Raw genomic sequence first — 27,213 nt, 5'->3', positions numbered from 1 at the left:
GGGCTGCACAGCTCCGGCTTCTCTCCCGTGGCTGAATCTCCCAGTGAGAACACCCCCGCCTGTCTGGGTTCCTTGCTGTACAATAAGGGAGCTCTGCATGGTGAGGACAACTTGAGGTGTTGATGAGTAGTCGGAGCATTTCCATCCATTCATTTATTCAACCAGAATCTATCGAGCGCCTACTACGCGGTGGGGCTCAAGGGTTTGGGATGCGTCCACCAACCACAAAAGATAAAGACCTTTCCTTTTTGGAGTTTACATTCTAGCAAGGGAGACCAACGATAACGCAATAGATGAGGAAGTCTCAGAGTAGGCGAGAAGCTCGCAAGTGCCGTGGGAAAAAGAACAGTGAATCCGGGAAAGGGGGTGGAAGCTCCAGAGAGGGAGGGTAGGTTTTAGAGTGAGAGCCCTGGGGGCCCCGGGACGTTAGGAGTCAAGTTCTGTCTGCAGGTGGCCCGGGTTTGGGGCCAGAGGAATATTGACAGTGAGTGCCTGGGGCCCGAGGGAGCTACCCTTGGCAGAGGGTAGACTTACGGCCCTTGAGTGTGACTGGAATCTGGAGGTCATGGTGTTCACCGCCCTACAAGCCAGGGAACTCTTCCATGGGCACAGGGAGATGTGGTAGGGGCCCCTTTCCCTGGACAGCTTTACCCCTGCAACCAGCAAGTCACCGTGATGCTTAGACCTGACGTGGGTGTCTGTCTTCCTGCAGGCCCCACACACCCTTCCCAGGCCCTCCCCATCCATGCAGGGGCTGAATCACCTGCCTTCCGTCCCTTTGTTGTACACTTATAAAGGGGAAGTTCTCGAGGCTGTGTGGGAGTTGAGACAGGAGACAGAGAGATCATGTGTGTGTTGGAGTGTGGGTGTATGCCCAATGGTTGCAACTGTAGCAATTGAGGCCCAGAGTTAGTTTCTCAAGTCATTCATTCATTCATTCATTCCATCATTCATTCATTCAACAAAGGAATGCTTACTGTGCCTGATGCTGGCACTCTAGGGCTCTTCAGCCTGTGTGGCAAAATGCCGAGTGACAGTGACCAGGTGACATCACTCAGAGCCTTGGGGGGCCAACTGAATTAACTGTATGAATAAGATCCAAAAGGCTCGTTATTTTCCTCCTGAGAGACACCGTGGCCCTTCAGTGTCCCAGGAAAGTGGATCCTGGTCACTTATTCCCCACCAAGTGTTCTTCCTGCTGTTTCTGCCTCAGTGGGAGACAGGTCGAGGCCAGCACAGGGAGCCAGGACACCTACAAGAGCCAAAGCTGTGTGCTTTAGGCTCTTGAGGGGAGCAGAGCCTGTATCCCTCACCTCTTCCTTGGGCACGCCACCTGCCCCCTCTGGTTTACAGCCCGCCTGCCCCGACACAGGCTCCATTTTGCAAACTGACTCCTCTATGGGTACTTGTACAGGAGTCCCTTGAGATCCTGGGTCCTTTGGAGACTAGCCTGAAAGGGACACAGGCCTAACTCTGGCTCTGGCATTGCCTCAATGTGGGGCGTACCTCTCTATAAGCCCTGCGCCACTAAGTCTGTGAAGGAGGCCTGGCCATGCGGCCACCCACATCACTGGGTTTCCCACTTTCCTTCGTGTTTAGGTCTGAGCGTCTAGGTGGAAATTCAGTGTCCTGGGGACATCTGTCCTAGGCTTTCCTCAGCCCCAACCCCTGCCAGAGGAGACCCCACCCTCTCCTTCTTGGAGCTGGGCCCAGCCCGGAAATCTGGCAGTATAGACCTTGACCAGGAAGTTTAGGGCAAGTGAGAATGGAAAGAGGGGATCCAGGGGGTGGCCTGCATCTTTAAAGACGAATAGCACTGTTTGCTCATTAGGGAGATTATTCCAAGCAAGAAGGCAGCCAGAACGGTCTAGTGCAAGCATCTGCCTGCTACTGGGAGACGGTATTTATTGTTCAATCCTTCAATGGATGTAAATAAACAGCCCGGCCCAGATAATGTTCCAATAAACAAACAAGCAGCTGCCAGGAGCTCCCCGGATGGCTGACCTTTGCAGAGGCCACCCTGCTGATGTTTTAATAGCGCTCTGCCTGGCAATGCAGACACTCACCGTGCCAGGGAGGAAGAGAGGTGGCAGCGGACTGGCAGAAGGGCTGGAGGGAAAGAGGGCCTCGCCTAGGAATATCCCCGGGCTGCAGATAGAGCGGGAAGGGCAGGCTGGGGACGCCTGTGCACCTAGAGTCGGTGTGCCCGTGCATGCTTTCCGGCTGTGTGGGCCTGTCCCTGGTCGGCCACACGGAAGGGACGGTGCAGGGCGTCCTAGACGCTGTGACGGAGGTTCCTGTGTGGTCCAGGCAGGACCGGTGTTCAATCATTTGGTCCTAGTGTGGCCCCACCCATCGTTGCTTCTCTCATCTTTATTGAAGAATATTTGACAAATGAAAATTGTATACATCTAAAGTGTATGACTTGACGTTGTGATATATATACATACATTGTGAAATAGTGGGTACAATTGAGCTAATTACTATATCCATCACCTCACACAGTTGCCCTTTCTTTCTTTGTGTGTATGGTGTGTGAGGAAAACACCTGGCAAATTTCAAGTATACCCTATGGTCGCATTGCTGCATGTTAGATCTTTAGAATTTATTCATCCTGTATAACTGAAACTTTGTATTCCCTGACCAACATCTCCCCGTTCACCTGCTCCCCAGCCTCTGGCAACCACCCCTCTACTCTCTGCTTCTGAGTTTGACTATTTTAGATTCCACATATAAGTGAGATCGCGAAATATTTCTCTTTCTGTATCTGGCTTATCTCACTTAGCATGATGCCCTCCAGGTTTCTCTATGTTGTTACAAATGGCAGGATATGCATGTATGTATGTGTATATGTATGTATCCATCGTGTGTATGTATGTATGTGTATATTATATATATAATACATACACACTGTATCTATGTGATATATAGATCGCATTTTCTTTATTCAGTTGTCAACAGACATTGCGGTTACTTGAATGTTTGGCTATTGTGAATAACTCACAGTTGTTAAATATTGAAAGTCTTCCCTGTGATTGGTAGCTAGCTGTGCCCCCAGGACCCTGAGCGCCCACACCATCTCAGCCGCCCTTTGCCCCCAACAGTATTGCCTGGTGCAGCTGGGAGCTTCTGAGATCCTGCCCCTGCAAGCATGTCTTCTGACTGCTTGGTTTTCCCTCAGCAGTTCTTAAATGTTTTGACCGTCACCCAGGGTACAGGGGGTTCCTGACATGCAAGAGGTGTGCCCAGAGCGCCTGTTGCCTGAATGTGGGAAGAGGCATGGCTGCATCAAACGAGCTTGCTGAGCGCTAGACTGGACCAGAACCGAGCACCCACGGCTGCTTGTTGTAACTTGCTTGGGCTGATGGGGCCCACACAGTTCGTTGGAGCTTACAACTCGTAAGCTCCAGAAAAGCGAAGACAGTTAGGCACATGCATCTTGCTATAAATTGAAGGTCCCGGGAGACACAAGGGCATTGTAGCAGGGGAAGGAAGTGAGCAAGATCTCAACTGAAGTCACCTCCAGAAGGATGGTCAGCAGCCAAATTATTAACAACACTGCTTGGAGAGTGTAGATCAGAACACAGGGGTGACAGTAATCTAGAGGTGTGCCATCCAATATGATAGTCACTGGTCACACGTAGCTATAAAGTACCTGAAATATGGCTGGTCCATTCTAAGGTTTGCTTGTAAATATAAAATATATACACATCAGGTTTTCAAAGATTTAGTACAAGGAAACAAATGTCAATTTTTCACTTACAATTTTTTATACTGTATACACGTGAAAATAATAATATTTGGGGCACATTGGGTCAGATAAAGTAGATTATTAAAACTAATTATAATTCATTAATTAATTTTACCTGTTTCTTTTTTTATGTTTATGTATTTTTGAGAGAGAGAGCAGGGAGAGGCAGAGAGAGAGGCAGAAAGAGAATCCCAAGCAGGCTCTGTGCTTGTCAGCACAGAGTCCAATGCAGGGATCAAACCCACGGACTGTGAGATCATGACCTGAACCAAAATCAAGAGTCTGATGCTCAACTGACTGAGCCACCCAGATGCCCCTACCCGTTTCTTTTTTAATGTACCCACTAGTAGAAAATTTAAAATTGCGCATGTGACCCACACTTATGACGGGCATTATATTTCTTTGGGGCAGTACTGGTCGGAAGAACGTTCTGTTGGGTCTTTGGTGAGACCTGAAGGGACACCACGCCCTACCACAGAGAACACACTTACACACTCAGCCTCCTCAGGACAGTGCTGCGTGAAGACAACCACATTTTCCCCCTCCGACCCCCTTTTACATATTTTTACTCTTACTTCCCTTGGCCAACATGGATATATCTTTATAAAATCTGTTGGTACCACTAATTGTGCTACTCCAGGTCAATTTTCCTATGGACCTACGAGACTTTGTCTCCTAGGGTGGCTTTTATATAAATCTGGTATTACCCACTATGTGTTTTATTAGTCAAACTTTCGAGAGTTGGGGGTGCCATGTTGGTAGCCCACATGCTCCCTTGAGCCTCTCTTGGGGCTGGGCTGATAATTCCTGGTTATACTCTAGTCAGTGGCTAGGTCTCCTGGGAAGAAGGAACAGAGGCCTATGAACACCCTCTGTTGTAGCATTCGCCACTTGGCCTTATTTGTGTGATAGCTGAGCACTTCAGGAGGCCTCCTGGAGGGCAGGACGAAGACACCCCTTTCTTCAAACGCTAGCTCGGAGCCTAGAACACAGTGGCATTCCATAAAGGCACTTTGGATGATGATGAATGAATGTGGAATGTCGCTCTGTCAAGGGACGTGTAGGGTTAGGATGTGATTTTCTCTTCGGTGTTAGCCTCAAAGAATAACATCTTCTAAACACCCAAATTTACATTAGCAGCATCTTTACATTTTGTACCTTAAAAAAAAAATCTACTTTCTCACTGCTTAGGTGATCCACAAGTATCATCTGCGTTGTGTAAAATAATAAATCTTATTTGTCCTGATGTGTACAATAATAAATCCTGTTTGTTCTTAGCTGTCACCTCACAAACTTCAGGTGGCCCTTGAATTGCTGACTGAACCACAGCCACTGGCCAACGCATCTCCTTTGATCTCAGCTATGTCTTTGTGGCCTGAGGCATCTTTCCAAGGCTGTTCTCGCAGGCATCTGGATTATGTTTCTACCTTATCAGGAGTGAAATGGACGTGATATTCTGTATTCAAGTGAACTTGGCCAGGAGAATGGCTTCTGTTTGTCTGTTTTCCCCTGAAATCCTATTTGAATGCTGCTTGAATGTTGCTGGCCATTGGACTGTCACAGAGGATCTAGAACAGTGAATGATGACACTAAGCTCTCCTTTCTTGGTCCTGCCTCTCACTTTGAGTATTCCTTGGTCTCATTCTGATCAGTCCACGGTCCCATTGGTAGAATGTAGCTTGTTTTTCCCATAGGGAGTTAATCACTTATGTCGTAACTACTTATTTTTTTCCCATCTTTTATAATTACCAAATACAAGTTGTATGTATTTAAGATATACAACTTGATATACGGATGTATTGTGAAATACTTGGCACAATCAAGTTAATTAACATATCTATCGCTTCACATAGTTACTGTTTCCTTGTGTGTGTGTGTGTGTGTGTGTGTGTGATCAGAACACTTAAGATCTACCTTCTTAGCAAATTTCAAATATACAATTCAGTGTTATTAACTATAGTCAATTGCTGTATTAGATTTTCAGAACTTATTCATCTTATAACTGAAACATTGTGCCACTTGACCAAGATCTCCCCATCTTCCCCAACCCCCAGTCCCCTGGCAACTGCCATTCCATTCCAGTCTTTGCTTCTATGAGTTTGACTATTTTAAATTCCACATGGAAATGAGATCATGCAGTATTTGTCTTTTTGTGTCTGACATATTTCATATAGCATAATGTTCTCCAGGTTCATCCATCTTACTGCAAATGGCAGGATTTTCTTTCTTTTTTAAGGCTTTACATATATGTACATATACATATATATATATATATATATATAATATGATAATATATACACATATATATGTTTTGTGTATATATGCATATATAGCAAATATATATGTATATCATATGTATATGTGTATGTGTGTGTATATATGTGTGTGTAGATATAGATGCGTATGATCTTTCCTTATCCTTTCATCCATCTATGGATATTTAGATTGTTCTCACATCTTGGCTATTGCAAATAATGCTACATTGAGCATAGGAGTGCAGTTATCTCTTTAAGATACTGATTTTGTTTCCTTTGGATAAATACCCAGGAGTAGGACTGCTTGATCATAAAGTAGTTCTATTTTTAATTTTTGAGGACCCTCATACAGTTTTCCATAGTGACTGCACCAATTTACATTTTTTAAATGTTTATTTATTTATTTTTGAGAGAGAGAGAGAAAGAGAGAATGCATCAGGGAGGGGCAGAGATAGGGAGAGAGAATCCCAAGCTGGCTCCACACTGTTAGCACAGAGCTGGATTTCATGAACCATGAGATCATGACCTGAACTGAAATCAAGAATCGGATGCTCAACCACTGACTAAACCATCCAGGGCCCCCCCCCAATCTACATTTTCATCAACAGTGAGCAAGAGTATTCTTTCTCCACGCTCTCGCTGACACTCATCAGGAACTACTTGTTAGTACCAGCCATGTCCTGGGTGCTGTGCTGGGTGGGGCTACAATGCTGAGTCTCTGTGCCCATGAGACACGCAATCCCAGGCCTTTTGCACATGTTCAGCTCCCCTCCCCAGACTTTGCTGAGGATGCCCCATCTTTCTGTAGTCGCTCTCCATCATTGGCCTTCTTGCTATCCCAAAGGGCTTAGAATCATCTCCCTAGTTTCCTGCTCCCTCCTTGAGACCACTTATACAAAATATTAAATAAAACAAGTCATAACACCAGTGCTTGAAAAGTCCCCCAGTGCCTACTTCTCCATGCAGAAACGGGTCTTTTTCTGTCTCTAAGTCAGTTCTCTCTCCTTGGTCAAACTGCCCAAAGTCCCACAGAGACTCATTATTTTTAAATACCTTTTCATGTGGAACCTTGTCAAAAAGGCTTTTGGAAAAATCTAAATCGCTAAGAGGCAAGCACTGAGCTAGGAATCAGGAGACCTGAGTTCTAGACCCAGCTGTCACTGGTTTTATCACTCAACTTTGGGCAATGCATAAGACAGCTCCAACCTCAGTTTCTTCATCAGTAAAATGAGGATTATTATGCTAGTGGTCAACATCATAAAAATCTTACAACCATCCAGTGAGACAATGTTATTTAAGAATGCTGTGCAAGGTATAAAACACAAATATAAGGGATCATTATTTGAAAATTCATGACAGCATCTTCTTCACTCATGTGCATGATTCGCTCCCAAAAGAACTGTAGTGGATACAGAGATGGTTCCTCCAGCACTCTAAGGGTGCTGTTTGTTTAATACCAACTGCTTTCATTTCTTGAAGGGATGCAGGTTTATATAGCCGAAAGAACCTGGTTCAACATGCACTGGTGTGGTATGTAAACACAAGGAGGCACGGACAGAATCAGTCAGACCTTGGTATGGGTCAAGGCCATGCTGTTCGCTAGATGTGTGACCATAAACAACTTACTAAACCTCTCTGTACCTCACCTGTAATTGGGACACTATCAATGCACAGAGTTCTGTGGTTTAAATGAGAAGCTAATATATGTAGAAAGGCTGGCATGAGCCCTGGCACACACTAGCCACCCAGTTATTAGCAGTTCTTGTTGCTATTGTTTGTGGGAGACCAAGGGAGCCCACAACTGGGTCATCCTACCTCAATTTTATGATTGTCCATCACTCAGCAAATCCTACCACAAACTCCTTTTATCCAAGATCTGTGTGAGATTCTTTCAGCAGGGAGATGAACGAATGCTTTCCTTTCTGTTTTCTGAGATAAGTAGTGGACTGGGGAGGTGTATGAGGAGAGGGAACCCTGCCTTTCCAATTACTGATTTCCCACCCAGGTGGAGTGTGGAAGGGGGAATCATAACCCCATCTTCCCTCCCTGGGGAAGGCTCATGAAAACTTGCCCTAGGTGCTCTCTGGTCCACCCCCTCTGTCCCTGCCCCAGCTCACCTGGCTTCCTCTGATGTCTACCTATATCCAGCCTGTCACCTTGCTCTAAAGAGCAGGGAGTGGGGGACCAATGATAAAGAAGATTGATCAGACACTGAATCCAATTTCCCTTGGGGATTAGACCATGGGCACTGGATGGGACTCATATCTAGCAGCATTCCCTAGGGGAGCCTACTCCTGCCGGCAGCCTGAGGGGGCTGGAGACAAGCCAGGGTGCTCAGTATCACTCTTGTCATTCTTGTGCTGCTGCACCAGAGTTGACTCACAGCTGGGGATGAAGCCTGGCTGGGCTGGGGGCCAAGGCCATCGCCACGCGGTCAGACTTGGGTGGTAATCCCAATTGGTTTTGCATGAACTCTCATTTCATTCAGATTAAGGAAAGACCTGGCCAGGATGGACATCTGGTGGTGTGGGGGTGGGTACAGAAGCAGGAGGGCTATTGGAATCTGAGGCATTTTGATTTTCAGAGCTAAAACTATTTTCTTTAACTCCTTTATCAGTTTTGGTTTTGTTTTTGTTCTCATGAACTTAATGCGAAATCTGCAAAGAGGAGGTTTAACTTCATTGATTTATTTCTCCATTTTTAAAATAAATATTTGTCAAGCTCAAGTATTTCAGCATCAAAATTAGGAATGACTAGTGAAAACCGCTGGAATTGTGTAGACCAGAGACAGACACTGACCTCAGTGCCCTGCCTTTATTTGGGTGGCACCCCCCAGGGAGTAAACATGAGAGCCATCAAGGAACAAGGTCTCATGTAATCGATGATAGGAAAAGCATGGACTTCAGAGTGGAACTGGATTCTCATTCTGTCTCCAGATTTTAGATCTCAGGCTAATTGTTTCATGTACCTCTGCCTCATTTTCCTCATCTCTTATATCAGTATATCACCTAGGACTTTCGACGTTGCAGAAAGCCCTTTTGTTCCTTTAACGATAAGGAAATAACTTGAGTAACTAGAAAGTCCTGACATAGGGCAGGCTTTGGGGTCATTTTGTGCCTCGGGGATGTCACCAAAGACCAATTTTTTTCCATCTCTGTACCTTCCCTGGTTTCAACTCCTCTCTTTATTACAAGACGGCTGCCCACAGTTCTGGGAGCTAGCTGTTTCTTTGACCCTTTTGAGGATGAGGAGAAATTCTCTGTTCTCTGATCACAAAACACTGTCTTGCCCTGCTTTGCTCTGAGTGCACATGTTGATTGGCTTGGGCCTGTTTTCTTTCAATCACTGTGGCAACAGAATGAGATTAAACTGATTTGCTTGTGCCCATCAGGGAGCACCCCCAGGAAGCAGGGGGTGGGTCCAATCTTGCCCCAAAGGTGAGAGAGGGTGGAATGGATGCTAGAGGGGCCATGCAAGTCAGGACAAATGACCACTAAGCCCACAGGATTGAGAGGATTACACCAATAAGGAATTATGTGCAAAACCATTTCTCAGTGCCTGATGTGTAGGAAGGGCTTAAAAATAGTGCTTAAGAGGAAAGCAAACAAACAGAGCCTGGAACGAACCTAAAATCAAACACATAAATCACAAAATAACCTAGTGTCAAAATTCGGTGAATTCAAAAGAAACGAGAAGCAGCAGACTTTCAGATGAATTGATGTCATCAGTTGACATTACTGTGGTTTTTCCCTTCTGTAATTTGGTTCCTCTGAACAACCTCTCTTCTCCTTGATCTCATGAAAGGTTAAAAATTAAAAGTAAGGGGCGCCTGGGTGGCGCAGTCGGTTAAGCGTCCGACTTCAGCCAGGTCACGATCTCGCGGTCCGTGAGTTCGAGCCCCGCGTCAGGCTCTGGGCTGATGGCTCGGAGCCTGGAGCCTGTTTCTGATTCTGTGTCTCCCTCTCTCTCTGCCCCTCCCCGTTCATGCTCTGTCTCTCTCTGTCCCAAAAATAAATAAACGTTAAAAAAAAAAAATTAAAAGTAAGAGGACATTATGCGAATATATGGAATATAATTTTTTTTTAGTTTTGTTATTGAAATCTCTAAAATTACATTGTGGGTACCTTACAGAGTCATATACAAATGGTATCTAATCAAGTTTGGTGACCCTGTAGCTACTGCCTCTCCCTGTCTCCCTCCACTGTTCCCCTCCCCTTCCCATGTTCCCTTGGTCCCAACTTAGGTGAGTAAGTAGCATTATTAGGGCTGGGCAGTGATTGTGTTGAATCCATGAGCCCAGACTTTTGACGATTCTGATGCTGGAGACCTGGGCCAGCACCCAGGGTCGGATGAGCATCATGTGGGGTTGGGAAGTCCCTGTCTTTCTAGATTTGTCCTCCACTATGGGGGATGTGGGCAAAAGTCTCTCCTGGTTGTCTCCACATTGTCTAAGCAGTTCTAGGAAGTCCTGTGGATGGCCCAGGGGTAATCTACTATGCTAAGTGTTCTCGGAAGTTTGGAGATGACTCACGCCCAATACGCATTTTCCTGGAATACTCATGTCCCCTTCTTTGGGGACATAAATAGAACCTCTAGGGCCTACATCTACTCTAAAGCTTGAAGCATAAGCCAATGGTTTAATCGCCAGAAGTAGCCCACTCAATGTGAAACTGCTGGGGTTGGCTCCTTGCCTGGTTCCCCTCAACAGTATGGCAATGATAGCTGGGTAACAGTTTCAAAGAATCAGCCCACATCCTTACACCCAATTTATTTCCTGAGCACAAATGTAGCAAATAATATTGCCTTTCTATTACATGATGGCACTGATCTGTGGCAGTTTCAGTTACCCATTATTCACCCAATCCCCAGCTCCCACTCCCTAATACCAACCTCATCCTCTTCTCCAAAGATGTACAAGCCAGGCCTCAAAGACTTAAGTCTGAGGCAGAGGTAGCCAGAGAGGATAACACCGGAGAGGTAGCCAGAGAGGATAACATGCTTTGTGGAGCCCAGTTTGGTCTCCCTACCTTCCCTTCTCTTTGCCATTCCCGGCAGGAAGCCCATGGGGGGCTTCTATCACTCAGGCTCCTCAGAGCCTGGACTCTGGGCACTGTGGAGGCAGAGCTCACTGCCTCTCCCTTAGCTGTTGGGAGGGTCTCTGGACTGTAGCTTGACTTATAGGATCTGAACTCACATCATCTCTCCTTTTCCTCTTCTCCACAGATCCGGGTAGATGGGCCCAGGGGCAGTGCCCTCCAGTATGAGACTGTGCAGGTGGTAGACCCCGGCCCAGTCCTCCGGGATATGGCCTTCTCCAAGGACCACGAGCAACTCTACATCATGTCAGAAAGGCAGGTAAGGCTCTTGGGCTCTGTTAGACATTAGTCTTGCAGCAAAATGCTAGCCTGTGGCTCAGTAGAAACCTACAGGAGGCCAGCTGCAGAGGGGATTTGATTTATTTGGCTCAGTGTGTATCCTTTTGGTTAGCTGCCTGGGGACTGAGGCTGAGTACACTGAAACAGGGGATGAAACATTTAAAATATCAAAATATCTGGGAGTCTAGAACAAATCCACTAACTTCAAAGTGATGGTGAGTATAGATTCAGGGCCAGCATTTACTCTCTTTTGAAAAACATGGTACAGGTACCCAAGTTTTTGGTCTAGATTTCCTTACACAAAGTACAATCTACTACCAAAGTCAGCTTCCTGGACCCTAGAGGTCTATGGTGGGCAAGGATTTGCTGTCCAAAAATCTTGGTTGAGGGAGCATCATACAACAATCAAATGGATGGAGATTCAAAAAACAGGGTCTGTGTGTATGAGGTGAGATGATATAGCTGGTGTTCTGAGCCTTCCTGTGTATACCTATAACTCTAACATGAAGTTCCAGCAAATTCCATGAGGCCAAGCCAGGAAGAACAGAGGGTGCAGACATTACTGTTAACTGACATTGAGTAGCAAGTAGCAAAGCTGGGATTGTTTCTGGAATTCAGCTGAGTACTATGTAAGTTCTTCAAGGGTCCTTGAGCTTATACAAGGACTGATACATCTGCAGCAGGCAGAAGTATAAATATCACCTTGAAAATTCCATATATTTAAGAGTATATCCTGGAGTGCACAGCCCAGAGTGTTCCACCCCTCAAGACACACCCACCTCAAGAGTGGATTAGCACTGCCATACCTCATCTCTCTCATCTCTATGTAGGATGGGTCACTCCCAGGAGCTGTCCCTCCAGTCCATGAATATGTATGTGACAAAGGCAGCAGCCATGAGGGGCAGATCCCATCTCTTTATTCATCTTCATTAGCAAGGCCTGAACTCCCCAGAGGACCTTGCCGACAGAGTCTGGATTGTTCTGCCTGTCCCCTCTCTGCACAGCGCAGGAGATGAATACTACATTATGCCACCCACAGGGCTTGTGCATTATGCCTTGGCAGCCCACAGCAGCTCCACCCTCCCCAAGAGCTTGATGACATCTTCTCTTGGTGTGGGACTCCCCACTCAACCACACTGGGACCCATTGTGGTGCCCTCATCGAGACTGCCGTGGCTTGGGAACTGTCTGGTGTGAGGCTCACAGAAGAACATTTTACCCCAAGAGCCAGGACAGGGTATGAGGCTGCTCCTTTGCTTTCATTCCTTGCTCTTTTCCGATGGGGCCCACACTCCCTACTCCCTGCCTACCTTTGAGGCCCTAGACGCTGATGGGAAGCAGCTTTCCTTGAGTCCCTCAGAAAAGACTCAATACCTCTACAAGGCATTAAGTATTTCAGGATTTCTTGCCTTAATGTAAAAACCAGGATTCCTGAACCTAGGACTTTGAGAACTTCCAAAGATGGAAAATATATGCTGTGCGCACAGGAGCCTCCTCTGATAACTGAGTTGGGATTCTGAGCTCCTTCTCCTCTCCCATTCTGCTTCCCTGAGAGCACAATCAGTGGTTAGTACCTACCCAAGCATGGAGAATAAGGTGCACTGAGAGCTCTGGATTATAGAAAAGAAAGGAAACAAGAATGGATGGGGCCAGGGCATTCATCCATTCTGGGACTGCTCCTCACAGAGATGGAGGGCAGCCTGCCATCAAAATAAAATCCCAGATGGCTCGACACTGGTATCCAGTGGGTTTGCACATTCTTTGTGGACAGTGGTAGTATAGCACAGTTAAGCGTGTAGGCTTTGGTGTCAGAAATTCTGAGCATGAACCTTAGTTCCACCATTTACTAAGTATGATCTCAGGTAAGTTCCTTAACCTCCGTAAGACTCAGTGTTGTCAACCATTGTATGGAAGTAATAATAACATCCGATAGTGTTCCAAGAATCAAACGATGTAACATGTATAACAAGCATGAACCAAGCCTGGCGTGGAGTAAGGGCTTGATAAATGGAGGCTCTTATTTTTATGACATTGCAACAGAAGCGTCTGGACATTGTGGCTGTGTTTGAAGTCAGGCATGGGGTGGCATCAAGATCCTGGGTGATCTATCAGGTATAGAGCATAGGAGTTCAGGTCAAGGCCAAGGTGGGTCGGGAACAGGGATTCAGTCCCAGTGGAAAGCCCATCAAGGACCCAGAGCCTGCTTTGAGGCATGTACCAAGTAGAGTTCGGGGCAAGAGCAGCCTGGTAAATACACTGGGGACCCTCCAGCCTCTGTCTGCTGGCGGGTTGGTCTCAGCCATATTGTGTCAGGACACCTGAGTCTACAGGTTAGTCTGTATACGCTCAGCAATGATGTCTGCTCTGCCTGGAGGGCACTTCCCTTTCTCATCTGGGTAATTCTGACTCGTTTCTCAAAACTTAGCTCTGCTGTCATGCTCCACAATCGGTGATTGCTCACTTGTGGTTAGACACCTCTTTGGTAGCTCTTCTCATACTGGGCTTTCTCTCCTTGTCTTTCTCTCTTACCAGACTTTCAGCAGCTTGAGGGCAGCCCTGTGTCTTCTTTGTGTGTCTAAACCTCACCGAATAGGCCCTTGAAAATTATTTGATGAGTTAATTAGTTAATTATTGATTGAATCCCCACTGTCATCATTGACCCGGAACTGGAAAAGAGAAGGACTGGAGTGCCTGGGTAGCTCAGTGGATGAAGTGTCTGACTTCGGCTCAGGTCATGATTTCATGGTTCATGGGTTCGTGCCCCGCGTTGGGCTCTGTGCTGACAGCTCAGAGTCTGGAGCCTGCTTTGGATTCTGCTTTGGATTCTGTGTCTCCCTCTCTCTCTCTGCCCCTCCCCTGCTCACGCTCTGTCTCGCTCTCCTTCAAAAATAATAAACATTTAAAAAAAATTTTAGTGGGGCGCCTGGGTGGCTCAGTCGGTTGAGCGTCCGACTTCAGCTCAGGTCATGATCTCACGGTCCATGAGTTCCAGCCCCGCATCGGGCTCTGTGCTGATGGCTCAGAGCCTGGATCCTGTTTCAGATTCTGTGTCTCCCTCTCTCTCTGACCCTCCCCCGTTCATGCTCTGTCTCTCTCTGTCTCAAAAATAAATAAACGTTAAAAATTTTTTTTTTAATTTTTAGAGAAAAGAGAAGGACTGATACAAATTATTTATTATTTATTTATTGCTTAATTCCCAAGTTCAAACTTACGTATATAATTAAAAGACTACACTTCAGCCAAAGAAAGTATCTCCCAAATTTCCACCATCTGTTTATCACTGCCATAACTCCTGCCCTGTCCTGAACTAATTTTTACTTTATGTTTTTATTTAAGTAGACATACTGTTTAAACCTAAAAGCCTAGGGCACCTGGGTGGCACATCCCATTCTTGACTTTGGTTCTCATTATGATCTCACATTTCATGGGTTCGAACCCCACATCAGTCTCTGTGCTGACAGTGCAGAATCTGCTTGGGATTCTCTCTCTCTCCCTGTCTCTCTGCTCCTCCCCTACTCATGTGCATGCTCTCTCTCTCAAAATAAATAAATAAAAAGCTTTTAAAAAAAGATTATGAAAACCTAAGTAACCTACTTTAGCCATCTCTTAAATAGTAGTATTGTAGATCTGATGTGCTAGACATATATAATATACTGAATTGCAATATTGTGACTTATAATAAGAAACATATATTTGGTCTTCATCCCTATTTCTGGCACTGAGTTCCAGGACCCTTGGAGTATCCTGAGTGAATAGAGCAATGGGAGAATCTTTTGTCGTAATATTTGGTCTCTTGTCCTCAGTTTCTGAAATCTTTGGGATCCATAAAGTGGAAGGGGTGTCTTGTTATTCACAATAAGCCCCTTTCAACCACAACTGAATTTATGTTAATTGAGTGACTTTTGGAAATCTCCTAAAGATGGAGGGGGTGGCTGGTTGTCAGGGGAGCCAGTCATCATGTGATTAGAGGGTTGGAAAAGGTAAGGATGGTATAAGAGTAGAAGTAGAGAATGGAGTGTGTGTGTATGTGTGTGTGTGTGTGTGTGTGTGTGTGTGTGTTTGTGTACATACAAATACTATATAAGTCCTGGCTCTGAGACCATAGACAAGTTACTAACTCTCTCACTACCTCATTTATTCATTCAATATTAAATATTGAGCACCTACTATGAGTTGGCACTTTCTAGATACTAGAGATTCAGTGGGGAACAAGATAGACAAAATCCCTGCCCTGATAGTGCTTATATTTTAGGTAGAGAGACAGACAATGAATGAGTAAATGAATAAATGATGTATGTTACGTAATGGCGAATACAATGAAAAATTTAACAGACTCGGTGGGAAGGCAGTGGTTTCCAGGAACATGATGGGGAATGCTCCTTTAAGGAAGGTTGTCAGGGAGGTGCCAAGAAGGGAACTTTCGAGCAGAGAGAAGGATAAAGTGAAGGGCAGGAGGCGACTGGGGATCAGTCGTCATCCAGGCAGAAGGAACAGCTGGCACAAAGGTTGTGAGATGGGAACACGACTTGGTGTTTCTGGGGATGCAGACGGGCTTCTCTGGAATGGGATGCACTGGGAGAGCGGCTGCACCTCAATTTGTGACCTGTGAAATGGGGAATGTAATAAAGGGCATTGATCTCCTAGGGCGCCGATGAAGACTAAATGAGATAACGCCTGTAGGAAGAGCTTGGCTCAGCATCTAGAAGTGAGCGCATACCTAACCTATTATGATTATTTGCAAGTTGAATAATTCTAAGTGAGGATATTGCTTCTGCTGTTGGGAATATGTGACTTCCTCTTTATTCTCACCTCGAATGGCTTTCACTTTCCATATAAATTTCTCCTTGGAGTGTGGCAGTGAGTGTCCGCTGGGTGTGTTCACAGGGTGTGCGTGTGTGTGTGCACACACATGCACATCTGCTCCCATGTCTGTCCCCATCTGCATGTCTCCCATCAGTCTCCTTCTTGCTTTGTACATGTCTGTGTGTGTATATGGTGTGTATTTACACGACTCTAGTACCCCCGAGGGAATGTCTATGCACACTGAAACTGTTGTGATAAAAACCTGCCAAAGCTATGGCAGGGATGTGAGAAAAAATGTCAGCGAGGCAGATCGATGAAGAGATGTGGTGGCAGAGCTGGGCTGTCCTCAGGTACCCTGGAACAGCCCCCCGCCAGGAAAGAAGCAGCTGTCCCCCACGCAAGGCAAGTCTCTTCTTTGAAAGGCTCCAGAACAAGTGGCAGATTCAGCATCCCAGCCATTTCACACACCAGCTCTTCCCTGCCTGAAAGCCAGAGGCCTGAAACGTGTGTTTCTGCATAGGAGATACACTTTGGTTGTGTCTGGGCCAAAGCCATCTTTCATGGCGTCCTTTGTTTTACCGACTCCTGTTGATAGTGGGTCTGCTTCCAGGTGCCTGGGGACACTCACATGACTTGGGGACACTCACAGTGCTGGCTGTGATCCAGGATAGGATGCCTGTGGGGGCCAAGGAAGTGGGTCATGCAGGTGGGTCCACCTGCTACTTGGAGTCACTAGGAAGGTGGGACCAGGTGGGGTAGCTCTACTTGGTTGCTTCCGGCATAATCCAGGGGTCAAGTAGTGAGCGCCATCTTGTTTTATAACGTATTACCTAGGCCTGAGTCATCCATTCACTCAGCAAATATTCACTAAGCATCTGCCGTGAGCCGGGTGCTAGCCTTGGCATTGGGGCTACAGCAGTAAAGAAACAGGTAAACCACCTTGACTGCAGGGGCTTGCAGTTTTAGCAAGAGGACAGAGCAAAGAAGCAATCAACATACCAGATAAATCACACAGTAGGTTAGGGGGAAAAGGATATGGAGAGGGGTAAATGGGATCTGGAGACTTAGTCAAAGCAAAAGAGTTGCCATTTTAATTGTTTTTTTTAATGTTTATCGATTTTTGAGAGAATGAGAGGCAGAGAGTGCAAGAGCAGGGAAGGAGCAGAGAGAGGGGGAGACACAGAATCTGAAGCAGGCTCCAGGCTCTGAGCCGTCAGCACAGAGCCTGATGTGGGGATTGAGCCCATGAACCACGAGCTCATGACCTGAGCCAAAGTTGGATGCTTAACTGACTGAGCCATCCAGGTACCCCAAGAGTTGCCATTTTAAACAGAGTGGTCAGAGAAGTCTTCCCAGAGAGGCATAGGTGTAAAAGGGGGTGAACGGGGACCTGTTGACCTATCCCCTTCCCTGTTCTTCGTGTTTCTTTACAAGCTCTTCACTCAGGGTTGTGAAACAGAGCTGGTCAAGTATGCCTGTTGGGAGGAAATTGGTGAGAGGGTCCCTTTGTGGTTGGGATGTTTACCATGTTGAGTCTTTCACGGGCGAGTTTGGTTCAAAGGGAAGGTGGTACTGTGCTCCCAGACAGGCTTAAGCCACTTGGGGCTAGAACCTCTAACTGGATGGTGCCTCTGCTGGTACCCCTTGTGTGATGAGGGGCCACTACTGCTTCTCTGTGCCTCAGTGTCCCTCCCATCTCCAGCCTGCCTCCCAGGGGTGTTCAGAGGACAGCCAATGAGAATTCTGACAATCTTGGCTGTCTGCAGACACCCATCTCATATAAGGTGAAGCTGCGAAGATAGTTTCTGCCCCCACTAGGCTCCCGTAAAAGAGATTCTGACTCTTGGCACCAGGTGCAGGGCCCGTCTCTCGTGAGGTGCATTTGCGGTGGGTGACACGGCCGTCTGGCGTCATTCCTCCGGCCCTTGCAGGGGACTGAGCTGATGCTGCAGCTCGTGTCTGGATGGCTGACACTGTAACAAGCCCATTTGGACGTTTGCTCCTGGCATCCAGACCAGGCTGTTCTGATGGCTCCTGGGAGAGAGAACTTGAAGCACCAACCTGAGAGTGAGTGACAGGAAACGGAGCCACCTCAGACACTCGGAAAAAGAGGAAGCCTGTTGCAGTGTTTTACCCAATTTCACTCAGAAGGAAGCCTTCCCGCTCGTCTGGAGCTGATCCCGAAGGTCCCAGCGTGTCATTACTGAGATGCTCCCACCTCTCACCTCCTTCTCAATGAAGGCAGAACATCTCCATTTTACTGTCGTGGAACCGGGGGGATGACTTCCTGCCCCAGCTTCCCGCACTCACTAGGTGCCGAGAGCCTGGCTTCTCCCTCGCATCACGAAACCCCAGAACTGGAAGAGCCCTCGAGGCTTATTGGGTCCTCCCCCTCCTACTGCCTTATCCCAGTGCAGCTGAGGAGCCCACTGACGCCCAGAGAAGTTAATGGCTTGTCCAGTGTCACACAGCAGGTTGGCCAAGGAGCCAAGTTAGAATCCAACTCCATTTCTCTCGCAGTGTCTTCTCCAGCCCCTCCTTGAGGGACGTGGGGCTCTCTGTGGGGGCCAGGGACACGCTTCCCCTTCTGCCCTTGCCAGCCGAAAGTTATATACCCTACTCCTCAGGTGTCAAAACAAGCCTAAGAGGGCAGAAGAGCTTACTGAGGGTGGAGGGCTGAATGGGGCAGCAGGGGCGATGGCAGGAAGTCAGAGGTGCCTTGGCTTATTCGTCCTTGCTTCCAGCCTGATACAGGTTGGGACAAGAGCTTCCTTGCAACATTTATTCTAGAGCATCTTGGGGCACATGGGACCCCAGACACAGTCAGCCCATCCCATAGAGGGGGTAGGCAGGGGAGTCCCCTCCTCTTCCAACAGACATGCTTCTAAGTGTTCACTCGCGTAGGCACAAAGTCTTGAACTCCTGAATATGATTGAGTTTAGTAACCTCCCCAAGAGGAAACATGACAGTGGCCTGACGTTTCCCAGACGGGGTGAGTGGAAGGCAGTGCAGGATGGAGACCACAGGGTGGTCGCAAACAGGCCATGAACTCGGGCTTTCGTCCTGGTCCTTTGCTCTCACCAGGTCTGCCACTGGAGCAAATCACTCATGCACTTTGTGCTTTAATTCCTTCATGTGTAGAATGCAAATGATAATAACTACCTTTCAGGGCTTTTAGGATTAAAGGTAATAATGTGAAGTGGCTAGCATGCAGTAGGCTTTCAGCAAGTTGTGGGAGTTATCTCCACCGTTATCATCATTATTATTAGCAATACTCTTAGGGAACGTATTGTCGCCAGGGAATGGGACGCCTGGACAAACCACTTTGGTCATTAAAGGCCAGTTCAGCTCTGGGCACCAGCTCCCCAGGACGCCCTGGCACAGCCGCCCCTGTCCATTTTGAAGTCCCCCGGACGATACTAAAGCTGACCGTTCCCTTTACACCTGCTGGTGCTGCCCTCCAGGAGACTGAAGGGCCAGGAGACCATGGTCCCCCACCCCAGTCAACAGAGCTGTGCAGCCTCTGTGGGGAGCTGGGTGGGTTTTCCTCTGTACTCTACTTCTGCTCGGGGGAAGGAACTTTAGTGTGTTTGAGTCCAGTCCACTGGACTTGAGGTTATCACGCACTGGGCACCTGAAATCGCTTCCGGCTCCTCATCTGTCCGGACTTGCAGGGCAGATGGAGAATGGCCTGTTCCCCTTCTCTCTGCCCAGAACAGCAGAAGAGCTAGTATGTAAGGGTAGGGCAGCAGGGAGAGGGTGGAGTGGGAGGAAAGACTAGGCAATCCAAGGAGCAGGTGATTAGGGAAAAGCTTTGGCAGCTCCTAATTCTGAGCTCCATTAAGCATCTGTCTCCGGCAATTGCCCTGACAGTCCTATCTCCTCTCCACTCGGTGCCTGCGTCCCAAGACTTTTGGGGCACTTCAAGTGCCATTTTAAAGACAACCACCTGTAATATTCCACTTAGCAGCGTATGTGAGGAGACTCTAACAGTGTGGGCAAACAGGGCCAGGGGCTCCATCTCTGCCACTCCAGTTCCTTCCTCCCACCATGTGTGTTTATCGAGTGCCCACTACGTGCCCACCCAGCGCAGGCGTAGATGCTGTGCAGAATAGAAAAGAGCAGAAGGAAGTCGTTGTTCTGGGAGCCTCTGTTAGGGCTGAGGTGGGAGCAAACTCCAGCTTGCAGGACATTGAAACAAAAGTGGTTCTACTGCGAGGATTGCCCTGGAAACCCAGCTTTCTTGTATAGTCAGGTCTTGGATGGGGTAGAAATCAGGATGTCAGCCTGAAGGGCACATTCTCCTGGTGCATTTGGGTAGGTATCATGAGGACTCTGGTCTAGAGGCCCGAGATCTTGGGTTGTTTCCCAAGACAGTTCTCAATTCTTCAGGCACCAGTCAGCTGCCATCTCCTCTTACGTAGGGTGGGTGTGGACGGAAGCTGACTCCTACCATCGTAGCCCTCTGCTCTGTCCTCTAGGGATGGCATCTGAATGGAAGTGGTTCAGGTCGGTGAGACTGATGGACTTGTGCTTGAGTCCCACAGAAAGAGAGGCTGGGAATATCGGATACTTAAGTGAACTGCGTACTCACTTTGAATATTGATGGGACATTTTCAAAAGTAAATAGATGCATGTTAATTTGTGCCATTGTTCAAGATGACTAGTTGGCATTAGTGATGCCACATGACTTTACCAAATGCAGTATAGGTATGAAAGGAGAAATTACAAATGGCAGAATTCTATCCAATCTGATTCTCTTAAGTGCATTTCAAATATTTTGCGTAGACAATGGAGACATGAATTTGAAACTGACTCAGAGGTGATGCCATTGTTCTAAGGAAATGCACCATAGTTAAGGGGGAGACTATCTGGATATTTATTTAAAGTTATGCACAATAGCAAAGGGGTGGAGAAGCAAGTGTGAAAATCGGTGTGTCCTCTTTAGAAAGGATTTCGAGGGGCGCCTGGGTGGCTCAGTCGGTTAAGCTTCTACTCAGGTCATGATCTCACGGTCTGTGAGTTTGAGCCCCGCGTTGGGCTCTGTGCTTCGGATTCTGTGTCTCCCTCTCTCTCTGCCCCTCCCCTACTCACACTCTGTCTCTCAAAAATGAATAAATATTAAGAAAGAAAAGAAAGAAAGAGAGAAAGAAAAAGAAAAATGATTTCGAGCTCGTGCTAATATTTCTCTAGTTTATCTGCTGAATGACTTGAACGTGGTTCAGAGCAGCAGCTGGAACCACCCTTGTTTTGGGTCCTAGCTCTGCCACTTGCTACCTAGAGGACCGTGGGCAAGTTATTTAATCTCTGGATACTTCCGGTTTCTTAACAGTAACACTTGCTAGTGCCCACTGCCTGGGTGGTTGAGAGTAAATGAGAAAGCATATATAAAATTTTTAGTGCAGTGCCTGGCACATAACGAGGGCTCAATAAATCTTAGCTTTCATCTTTACTATTTTCAGTATGCTGGTCTAGTAGGATGGTGTCTCCATTTTATTTTTTAAAATCCCACCCATAATATTTTTACTTCCAATCCATCATAAACTCACATCTGTCTCCTCCGATGCATATCAGGACCCTGGTTTTTGGTGCCCAGAGCAGCAGAGAGCAGAGCAGTCCGCCTCCCTTGACCATGCTTCCCAGTCCGCTGAATCCCCAGGTTCCAAGGGTCTCTCACATGTAGCTGTGGTTATTGACTGTGCCCAGTTCACTTCTTGAGACACTGCCTCCGGCAGGGGTCACTGCTCACACCAGCGTGTACCTGCTGGATAAGAGGAAAGGCCCCTCAAGGGAAAGTCCTACTGTCCTGAAGCCACGTTAGTCTGCAAGGCTTGCAGAGACATGCTACTCTCATTAAGATGAGGGCATCTCAGGACACAAGCAATACACACATGAAGCGTGACATGTAAACGACGCCTCCCACCTGTCCCTCTGCCTTGTTACCGCTTTAAGCATCAATTAGTCCAGGATTTCCCAAATTTTCTTCTCAGAACCAAAGTTTTGCAGGTTTTTTTTTTTTTTTGGTCAAATACATTTGGAGAAATCTGACTTAAGCAGATATCTTAGAACATTTGGTGTGCTAATGAGTATTATGACTCTCCAAGCTGGGGGGGAGGGTGGCGAATTTAGGAGGTAGTGTCGCCCAATCTCACGTGATCACAGAACTCACTTTACCAGGAGCACCCAGAGCTGTTAGCGGAGTTCTGGATCCTTCACTGGAAAGACTTCATTTTGATCTTTCCCAGGGTTTTCTCTCCCTGCTCACTGGTGATCTCGCTGGCTCTAGGCCTGGCTCTGGTCTCCCTTCTTTTGTGCTCCTCTCTCTCCAGGCACAAGCTGAATTCTCTGTCTCAATTCTCCTGAGTTTAGGAAAGGAAGTTTCTTTGGATCCGAGTCTCAAGTTTACATCTGGATGTCGGGCTGTTCTTTTTCCCTTTCAGCTCACTGACCTCTGGCTTCCTGGTGCTCACTTGAATTCCCAAGACTGTCCCTCCTCTGTCCTAGGTGCCTGGAGCCCTCTTCAGCTCTGAGCTTAGCCTCAACTTTAATCTACATAACTCATTGTCCTTCTCTGAAAGCCACCAATTTTGTTAAAATTATTAAACTCCTGCCTCTTACCTACTGTTGCCATTCAAAGTTATACATTTGAGATTAATGGAGTTAATGTATTATATCATTTCACATCTGCTCAGATGGTTCTTAATTTAGGGGCCACTGTTCATGCTCAGGTTATTTATTACTCTGTCTTCAACAATTAAATAAATGTTAATGACCCAATATACCCTCAACTCACATGACTTAGAGAAGGCAATTCATTTATTTGTTTATTATTGTTTTGCTCCAGAATACCAAAGACTAAACTCTAAAACATTGAGTGCCCTTTTTGCTTCTCTAGCGTAGGGGTGTTTAAGCACACTTTGATGCTGAGTTCCCACTGAAGGCAATGAATGAGCCAATGGAGTCTAGGAAAAAACTATTAGAACTTATTTTTTTTTCTATTTAAAACAAGAAATTAGGCTTTACTCATGTTTACTATACAGTCGATACTGGATATTGTTTCCCTGCCTTGGTCTGTATGTCAGGCATTCACATGTCAGGAAGTCGTGGAGGTACGTGGGAGTCCCACATCTCCCAGTGGTAATACTAGTGTTCTTACTGGATGGTTCAGATTCAGTATATTACAATAAGTTTGTAATTTATGTCCAACTGATATTATCAATATTGTAAAAACAATCCTCGAAATAGAATCTTTACAATAACTTTGCAATGAGACGGAAATGACCATGAAGATGTTTTTGTACCACCCAGAGGTTTGCTGGTTATGGAAACATAATTAAACATTTTTCCTTTAAAAGAACCAAAATGTCCCACAGTTGCTGAGCTTTCAGTTCTGACAAGCAGCTGTCAGGAGTATGTCACTTTGCCGGTAACTTCAAATAAATTACACACATCATGTGCCCCCTCAAGATAATGGTAATACATTAACAAAGAGAAAGTAATCACTTTTAGGAAGAATTTACAGCATGGGGAGACCATTTTGAAAGAAAAAAAAAGAATGTTTGGAAATATTTTCATCTTTATGTGATTTTGTTGTTGGTAATGAGTAGGTGTGACACTTTAAAAACTTTTATCTAAAAACTTTTAAAACTTGGAAACAGAATCTTCTACTCACCTAAAACTCTTCAAGGAAGAGTTTTAGAGAGTTTTGACCTGTTTTTAAAAAATACATAAAAATTCAGCACCTTTCGATTAGTTGAAAGACTAGCTGATTGACATCAGAGAAGATGGAAATCTACCAGGTGAATTTCAACAACAGTCTTCGCATAATTGGTGCATGAGACCCAAGAAAAGTATCTTGATTTAGTCAGCATAGCCAACAATGCTCTTTTTGCATTTCTGTGTCTATGAGGTGTCTTTTTCCATTATGACAGCTACGAAAGCAAAGTTTCAAAATAAATTGAACTCTAGACCTCAGAATCCCACATCACTAAGTGCTCAAAAAGATTTTCACAAATAATAAAGCCAATCCCAACACACCAATCCCATCATTTTTAATAATAATATTCTTGATGAGAGTAGAATGTTTCATATCATTCATTAATAAAATAAAATAAAAATTAAGATGCTATTTTGTCTTTATCTCATATCTTTATTTCTTAACCTTGTGTATAGTTGATAATGCATTAACATCAGTAAGTAGAACATGTATATTCTTTATAAATAAATATGTGTATTATTGGTGCATGCTCAAAAAAACTTTACTATTGGGTATGCAATCAATACTCTTTAGTATGTAAATTTGCAGATGCGTCATAAATTAATCTCATTCGATCTCTGATCTTCACTTTCATGTTACCTTTAAAACTACCTCCTCTGTACCCAAGAGTTTGTTGTTCAGACCCAGTTCAGAAATCCTTAGGGCCCCTGTACATTGGCACATCGGTGTGGGTGGTGCCAGTATGGGCAGCTTCTTTATCCTTGGGTAATTTACCCAGTGTCTTCTAGATTTTTCTAAAGCCCAGATCCCTGAACAGCAGACAGAACATTCTCTCTGGAAGGGATGGTAAGGAATTTGAGATGGTACTGAGAGATAAGACAATCTCTAGACAAGCAGATAGCAAGATCATGGCCATGGCCATACAAGCTGGCAGGGAATATTTTTGTAGTAAATATGGCCAAAACGACTGTGGGTCTTGAGAACAGTTTGAATAGGCATAAACCTGTCAGTCTAGAGTTAGCCTTTGCTCATTATATCTCCCATTTTCCATTCATTTTTCCTTTGTCCCATTCTCTTCTTTCTCCCATTTTCTGGTATTACTCTCACCTTCCTCCTTATTTTTATCTCAGTCTCTTGTCTTGCTCTTCTCTGTACCCACCTTCCATTTTCCCAGTCTCTCAGGTGGGAGGGAGATCTAGAATGGGGTCAGGCCTGTGTTTTTTAAACTGCCGGTCATGACACATTAGTGGGTCGAGAAATCAATTTAGTGGGTCACAAAATCAATTTAAAGGGTCATGACCAGAATTTTTTTTTAAATGGAACAGAATAAAATCGAACAGAACAGTGTCCATCAAGCATAGTAAGGATAAGTACTATTTGTGAAACTATATATGTGCATTTATGTGTGCCCAGGGTTGCAATGTAAGATATCTCTTGCAGTGAGTCATGGTCAAAGTGAAAGCCACTGGTCTAGGGAATAACATTTTGCATGTACCGGCAATAAGTTTACTTAAGCTTTGGGCGTCCAACTCACATTTCAAGCAGTACTGATGACATCATCTGACCCAATGCTGGTTTTTATTCAAGTGATTTCTCAATTTCAACAATTTGGCCTCAACAGTTATTTGTTGACAGTTTAGTGTGGCAGCTGTGGAGTAGTGGATAAGGCATTGGATGCAGAGTAAGGTCAGCTGGAATCAAGTTCTGGGCTCGCAAGATCTTGAATTCTGAGTCTTAGTTTTCCCACTTGTGGACCATCAATGCATTCCAACCTGTTATTTCATTAAGTACCCATGAAAATAAATGTATTTCCACAGCTCACTGGGATGATGGAGGTCCCCTCATTAACTAGAGGGGACCAGGCTCTTGGGGTACAGTCCTCTCCAGGTATTTCCCAGCTACTCCAAAGTCTGAGAAGACCAAGATGATAGCACACCTATGGCTAATCCATGGCGACACAGCACATGTACCAGTAGGGAAGCACCGTCCAGATGACCGTAATGTACGATGTTGGCCTAGAAATTGTCCCCGCAGCTCTGTGTGTACTCCCCATGCTGGGAACATACAAAGATGACAAGACACCTGTGCCCTCGTGGAGCTTACTACTTAGTGGTTGTGTTGACCACTTGCAGTTTGCAAAGACACACTGGGTGGTACAGGGCCGGCTCAGTCACGATTAGCTTTTCTTTGCAGTGGCCTCTCCTTGTCTAAAGCCCTGGCACTCGAAGTTTCTTTTCTCTCTGTGGGGACTGAACACAGCCCCTAAACTGCCTTCCAATCCTGATACTTCTTAGTTACAGATGTAAACCTGAGTCAGGTCAAGATGAGAGGAGCAGACTCCAGTGGCTCTCCAAATGCCAAACTCTGCTGCATTCACCATGTGCACCGAAGGGAATAAAACTAATTACTACCTTCCTAAAGAGCTGAGCATGGGTGGATACGCCCTTGAAAATGGCCAGCAGAAATGCTTCTTGCAAACTGTTCTCCCCATGCAGCTGCCTGCAAGTCTCTTTGCTACAGCCTTTGCTGCCCAAGGACCCCTTCCTCGGGCCATTAGCGAAGAGGCTGGTCGTTATTAACTAGCTGGCATTGACTGATGACACTAAGCTTTTTTTTTGGCCTTGTGTGGGCTGGTGGCAGGCGCTTAGTTGACCCCTGGAATTTGGAGTTTATTCTGCCATGAAAACAAAGAAATAAATTAGAGGAATGAACAGAAGCCCGTATGGTTGGACAGTAGTTAGAGACAGCTCAACAGCCTCAGCTGGTCCCCTCCCCAAGTGTCACCAGAAGACTCCTTCCGCCGTGGCTCTCCCTCCCAGATTCCTGGTCTAGTGCTCCTGTCGAGGCTAATGAAATGAGGGAGAGATTCCTGTTGTCGTTGTTGGTGTGTGTGTGTGTGTGTGTGTGTGTGTGTGTGTGTGTGTGTTTTCCCCTGGAGTCTGGTACCGTGGAAAGAGAAGGTGTCTGCACAACAACTTGCATACTGAAGAAGATTTAGAACTCCCAGTTTCATGTAAAGGACTCATTCTTTAAAATATGCTTCTATAATAGATTGTATGTTGCGAGTACCACAGAAATCTTTCTGCACAGAAAATAACTCTTGAGGTGCCCAGCTGGCTCCTGTTAGAGCGTGCAACTCTTGATCTCAGGGTTGTGAGTTTGAGCCCCATGTTGGGTAGAGAGATTATTTAAAAATAAAATCTTTTGTTAAAAAAGAAAATAACTCAACGTGTTCTGCAGTTTTTTACTTTGTTGGTCATAGCTGATGTATTTTTTAAAGTGAGATGCACTTGTTATTAAATGGTCTCCTTTC

At 45.9% G+C, this 27,213-nt stretch overlaps 1 protein-coding gene across 1 annotated transcript in view; it reads left to right on the top strand.

Moving 5' to 3' along the window:
- Nucleotides 1-27,213, top strand: part of PLXNA4 (plexin A4) — a 178,573-nt gene that overhangs the window by 12,126 nt on the left and 139,234 nt on the right. Inside the window, exons 2-3 of the mRNA XM_047095252.1 lie at nt 10,876-10,983; nt 11,230-11,361. Of these exons, the coding sequence (XP_046951208.1) occupies nt 10,876-10,983; nt 11,230-11,361 (240 nt within the window). The remainder of the gene's footprint in view (nt 1-10,875; nt 10,984-11,229; nt 11,362-27,213) is intronic.

The sequence above is a fragment of the Lynx rufus genome, unplaced genomic scaffold (genome assembly GCF_022079265.1).
Source record: "Lynx rufus isolate CCGP_SWC_20201006 ecotype Redwood Valley unplaced genomic scaffold, mLynRuf1.p SCAF_4, whole genome shotgun sequence".
Taxonomy (NCBI): Eukaryota; Metazoa; Chordata; class Mammalia; order Carnivora; family Felidae; genus Lynx; species Lynx rufus.
Note: the sequence above shows the minus strand (reverse complement) of the source record. Positions and strands in the feature narration are given on the sequence as shown.